Genomic DNA, 5,611 nt, shown 5'->3' on the forward strand with positions numbered 1-5,611 from the left:
GAAAAGAAAAGGAAATGAGATACTGCATAAAGAAAATTAATACATTTTAGGGTTACCTTTTTGTGCGTGTGTCTTTTTTATGACAATTATGAACATTTTCCCTCTAAATTACAATAATGAGTTCAGATATTTTACTTTTTCAATAGTGGCTTTCATTAGTTTCTTGATAATAGTCAATTAAAATATAAAATAAGTAAATAACAGCATTGCAACAAGTGCAATATATATATATATATATATATATATATATATATATATATATATATATATATATATATATATATATATATATATATATATATATATATTATAACCATTATGTGTATATACTCTACAATTTAAATACTAAAAAATAATGAAATATTCTTCTTTGCAGTGAAGTAATGATATTTGTTTTAATGATGAATATTCATTATTTAAGCAAAATGTCATTTTTTTTTTTTTTTTTTTTTTTTTTGTGATTTCTTTTTTGTGTGTGTGTGTAAATATGACCCAGACTTGATCTACTGCACTTTATGAATATAGTAGTACTTTATTTATCCCTGATCCTTGTAGTGCTTCTGCGCTGCTTTTATTATCCTGAATTATGCCAGTGCTTGTTATTATGCAGTTATGGCATATATTTATAAGCAGATCATCACAACAGTCAATGTTAAGACTCGTGTATGCTTTACTGTAATCATTGAGATAAAGCAGAGTGCTCTGTTGGTCCTGTGGGCAATATGCCTTAATAAATTGTGCAACATCAGCAGACTATGTTTTGTGGTTTATATTACGTATATGTATTATATAAACAATATGAGATGACTTGAGGGGCTGTACCATCGATGATGGCTAGAAACAAATCTGTAAGTATCTGTTTATTCATCCTTTGTGCAATGTGGTAAATAAGACTGCATTACCATCCTATTTAAAGGTGCTGAAAGTGGCTGTTTTCAAATAAAAAAAGGTCTCTGGGGTGGTACCTTTTCGAAAGATACTCTTTTGTACCTATTAGGTACTAAGATGTACACTTTAGGTAGTAATACGAACCTTTAAGGTACAGTACCAACATGGACTCTGTGATAACTTTTGTATTTTTCTTTTCTGAGAATGTACCATGTATAAACTTTCTCTACCTGACATACAGTACATCACTGAATTCCCATGCTTTTTAAACCGCTTGTGCTTTTTTATTCAGTCAGAAAAGTAGCATTTTGAAGATTTAAGGTGGTTGAAGCAAATGACCGTATATCATAAATGTACTACTTCACTAAAAAGTCAAAATCATTGTTCTCACGCAATTTGGAACAAAACATAAAAATTGCTGTTTGCTGGAATTTTCAACAGAACACCATAAAAGCTGAGCTTCAGACAGGGTTGATGAAAGGAAAATGAAAGGTTTTGGATAGCAGCACAAAGGGGATCATTCTCCTCAGAGTAGCACACGTGCCAGGAGCTGCAACTGCACCTGGGCATCTCTCAGGCCACACAGCCTCCGAGATCAGACTTTATTACTAGCTGGCATTGTTCGAGATTGAGCATGTCTCGGAAGATTAGTATAATTTTAGAGTTGACAGAAGAGGACCTTTCGCACTAGTTTTATTGGTTCATTTTCATCAAAAAGTTTAGGGTTAAATTAAAGGAATAGTTCACCTGAAAAGGACAACTCGCTGACAATTTAGGATATCAAAGATGTAGATGTGTTAGTTTTTTTCATCAGAGTTTACATCAGTTGCTCACCAATGGATCCTTTGCATTGAATAAAAACATCACAATAATCCACAAGTAATGCACACAACTCCATTAACAGCTTGTAAAAAAGGAAAAGACGAGTGTTTGAATAAACAAACATTTGAACTTTAAATTGTTGCATCTAACCAAAATTTGAGTTCATTATAAAGCTTCCTACAGTGAAAAGTCCCTGTTGTCCTCTGACATCAAAATCCATGAACATATCAGTATAGAAATGTTTTGCTTGTAAATGGTGCTTGATCCATGCATATTTCTCTCCTGATTCAGACAAGATGACAAGATAAAATAGCAATATTACTATATATAAAAAATGTATAGTTTACTTATTACAAGACATTAACTGGACTAGAGACATATGGATTCAATTTTCAGCAATTTTTTTGAAAAAGAAGAACCTGTGGTACACAGTGTTATCAAAGCAAACTACTGTATCATTAATTCAGCTACCACACGACACAGCATCCTGTAACTCCTTAGGATCACTTCTGAGTTATCATTAACAAGGAAAAATGCTCTTTTAGCACATTTCACCAGAGGTTTCTTTGATTCTTTCTTTTCTTTTCCTTCAATCTCAATAAAATCTTATTGCACTCTGTTCAGGCTTCTTGCACAGACTTAAAACTGGACATATCGGATTTCCTCTTTAAAAAGCAGTTATTGTCCTCGGTAAAGATATTCAGTTTGAAAAACAGTCCCGTCGTTGTGAAGGGCTGCTGCATCATCCGGCAAGAACAGGTGGAGTTTTATTAAAGCAAAGGAGGAGCCAGTCCAGATGAAACACACCAGTTGAAAATCTCAGACGGTCAGACAGACAAAGTGAGAGGACAGACGAGTGTTAACATGGTGCTGCTAACCACCAAGTTTGTCCAGAGAGCTTCACTCTTTGTGTCCTTCGGAGGTTTAGTCACTACTGTTATTACAACCTTCCTGCCACTGTGGAAGACGATGAACTCGGATCTGAATGAGATGGAGAACTGGTATGAAGGGCTCTGGCACATGTGTATCTACACAGAGGAAGTTGGCATTCACTGCAAAGCCTTCGAGTCTTTTTTAGCCCTTCCACTAGACACTTTAGCTTCACGGGTTCTCATGTGCATTTCCATTGCAACAGGATTTCTTGGCGTGGCGGCTGCTTTTTTCGGACTCGAGGGTGTTGAGATTGGCACCGGGCGGGAGAGGATGAAAAGGACTCTACTCATTCTCGGTGGACTGTTTATCGTTGTGTCAGGGATCACGACCCTCGCACCGGTTTCGCTAATGGCATACATAATGGTAGTGAAGTTCTGGGATGAGAATCTTCCAGATGTGATGCCCAGATGGGAGTATGGAGAGGCCATGTTTTCTGCCTGGTTTGCTGGACTTCTGTTAGTTGTTGGAGGGGCTTTTCTTTTTGTTGCTGTCTGCATGGGCGATCACGAAGCAAAGCTGCAAAGTAAAATTCTGCCTCGCAATCTAGAACAATGCTCGAGAACTCAGCATTCCCGAAAAATGGAAATCATATAGTTTAGATTTCATCTTAAGACTGGAAATATTCAAGAACGCAACTCAGCATTACAAAACAAACATGCCAGACGGGAAAATTTGGAAGCATTTGGACAGAACTTTTTTTACACTTTCGGTTGACTTTCAAAGCCCAATTTGGTAAAGAAATCAGTGGCTTATTGGTATATATATATATATATATATATATATATATATATATATATATATATATATATATATATATATATACAGTATTGTTCAAAATAATAGCAGTACAATGTGACTAACCAGAATAATCAAGGTTTTTCGTATATTTTTTTATTGCTACGTGGCAAACAAGTTACCAGTAGGTTCAGTAGATTCTCAGAAAACAAATGAGACCCAGCATTCATGATATGCACGCTCTTAAGGCTGTGCAATTGGGCAATTAGTTGAATTAGTTGAAAGGGGTGTGTTCAAAAAAATAGCAGTGTGGCATTCAATCACTGAGGTCATCAATTTTGTGAAGAAACAGGTGTGAATCAGGTGGCCCCTATTTAAGGATGAAGCCAACACTTGTTGAACATGCATTTGAAAGCTGAGGAAAATGGGTCGTTCAAGACATTGTTCAGAAGAACAGCGTACTTTGATTAAAAAGTTGATTAGAGAGGGGAAAACCTATAAAGAGGTGCAAAAAATGATCTCCAATGCCTTAAAATGGAGAGCAAAACCAGAGAGACGTGGAAGAAAACGGAAGACAACCATCAAAATGGATAGAAGAATAACCAGAATGGCAAAGGCTCAGCCAATGATCACCTCCAGGATGATCAAAGACAGTCTGGAGTTACCTGTAAGTACTGTGACAGTTAGAAGACGTCTGTGTGAAGCTAATCTATTTTCAAGAATCCCCCGCAAAGTCCCTCTGTTAAAAAAAAGGCATGTGCAGAAGAGGTTACAATTTGCCAAAGAACACATCAACTGGCCTAAAGAGAAATGGAGGAACATTTTGTGGACTGATGAGAGTAAAATTGTTCTTTTTGGGTCCAAGGGCCACAGGCAGTTTGTGAGACGACCCCCAAACTCTGAATTCAAGCCACAGTACACAGTGAAGACAGTGAAGCATGGAGGTGCAAGCATCATGATATGGGCATGTTTCTCCTACTATGGTGTTGGGCCTATTTATCGCATACCAGGGATCATGGATCAGTTTGCATATGTTAAAATACTTGAAGAGGTCATGTTGCCCTATGCTGAAGAGGACATGCCCTTGAAATGGTTGTTTCAACAAGACAATGACCCAAAACACACTAGTAAATGGGCAAAGTCTTGGTTCCAAACCAACAAAATTAATGTTATGGAGTGGCCATCCCAATCTCCAGACCTTAATCCAATTGAGAACTAGTGGGGTGATATCAAAAATGCTGTTTCTGAAGCAAAACCAAGAAATGTGAATGAATTGTGGAATGTTGTTAAAGAATCATGGAGTGGAATAACAGCTGAGAGGTGCCACAAGTTGGTTGACTCCATGCCACACAGATGTCAAGCAGTTTTAAAAAACTGTGGTCATACAACTAAATATTAGTTTAGTGATTCACAGGATTGCTAAATCCCAGAAAAAAAAATGTTTGTACAAAATAGTTTTGAGTTTGTACAGTCAAAGGTAGACACTGCTATTTTTTTGAACACACCCCTTTCAACTAATTGCCCAATTGCACAGCCTTAAGAGCGTGCATATCATGAATGCTGGGTCTTGTTTGTTTTCTGACAATCTACTGAACCTACTGGTAACTTGTTTGCCACGTAGCAATAAAAAATATACTAAAAACCTTGATTATTCTGGTTAGTCACATTGTACTGCTATTATTTTGAACAATACTGTATATATATATATATTTTTTTTTTATTATTTTTTTTTTTTTAAACAGAGATTTAAAACCATTTCAACCAGTAGTGTAAAAATATTTTATTTTATTTTATTTTGTTTTATTTGTGTGTGCATTATTTGACATTATTTTTTTTTTATTGCCAACATTATGTTTTGTCAACGGAAGCACTGCCAATTCTCTAAAGCAAGTTTTGTGTCAGAATAAAACTGCTACTACTATTTTTGGGATCTGTTTGGTGTGCATAATCAGAATTACCGTATGACATAAAACTCATAATAACTGAAAACATTTTAATTTAAAAAGGTTTGTTCTTAAATCATTCACCCAAAAATGATCTTATGATATATTCTTTTAAGTTCCACAGAAAGTTTCAGAGAGACCTTTGGATTCCCATGAGCATAATGAAGCCAGTTATTGACTGAATATGTTTATGTTGAATTATTGTTAAATCAAGCCAAGTGTTTTATAAATTAATGGATGAATGAGGATTAACTTAAGGTTGTGGTTTGATCAGATCTCATTCCGAATGC

General features: G+C 35.6%; 1 protein-coding gene across 1 annotated transcript; it reads left to right on the forward strand.

The window, feature by feature from the left end:
- Nucleotides 1-2,523: 2,523 nt before the first annotated feature.
- Nucleotides 2,524-3,382, forward strand: LOC113068986 (putative claudin-24). Its single transcript, XM_026241949.1, has one exon. The coding sequence runs from the start codon at nt 2,575-2,577 to the stop codon at nt 3,235-3,237; it is 663 nt and encodes a 220-aa protein (XP_026097734.1). The 5' UTR covers nt 2,524-2,574; the 3' UTR covers nt 3,238-3,382.
- Nucleotides 3,383-5,611: the final 2,229 nt, after the last annotated feature.

This window comes from Carassius auratus, chromosome 5 (assembly GCF_003368295.1).
Source record: "Carassius auratus strain Wakin chromosome 5, ASM336829v1, whole genome shotgun sequence".
Taxonomy (NCBI): domain Eukaryota; kingdom Metazoa; phylum Chordata; class Actinopteri; order Cypriniformes; family Cyprinidae; genus Carassius; species Carassius auratus.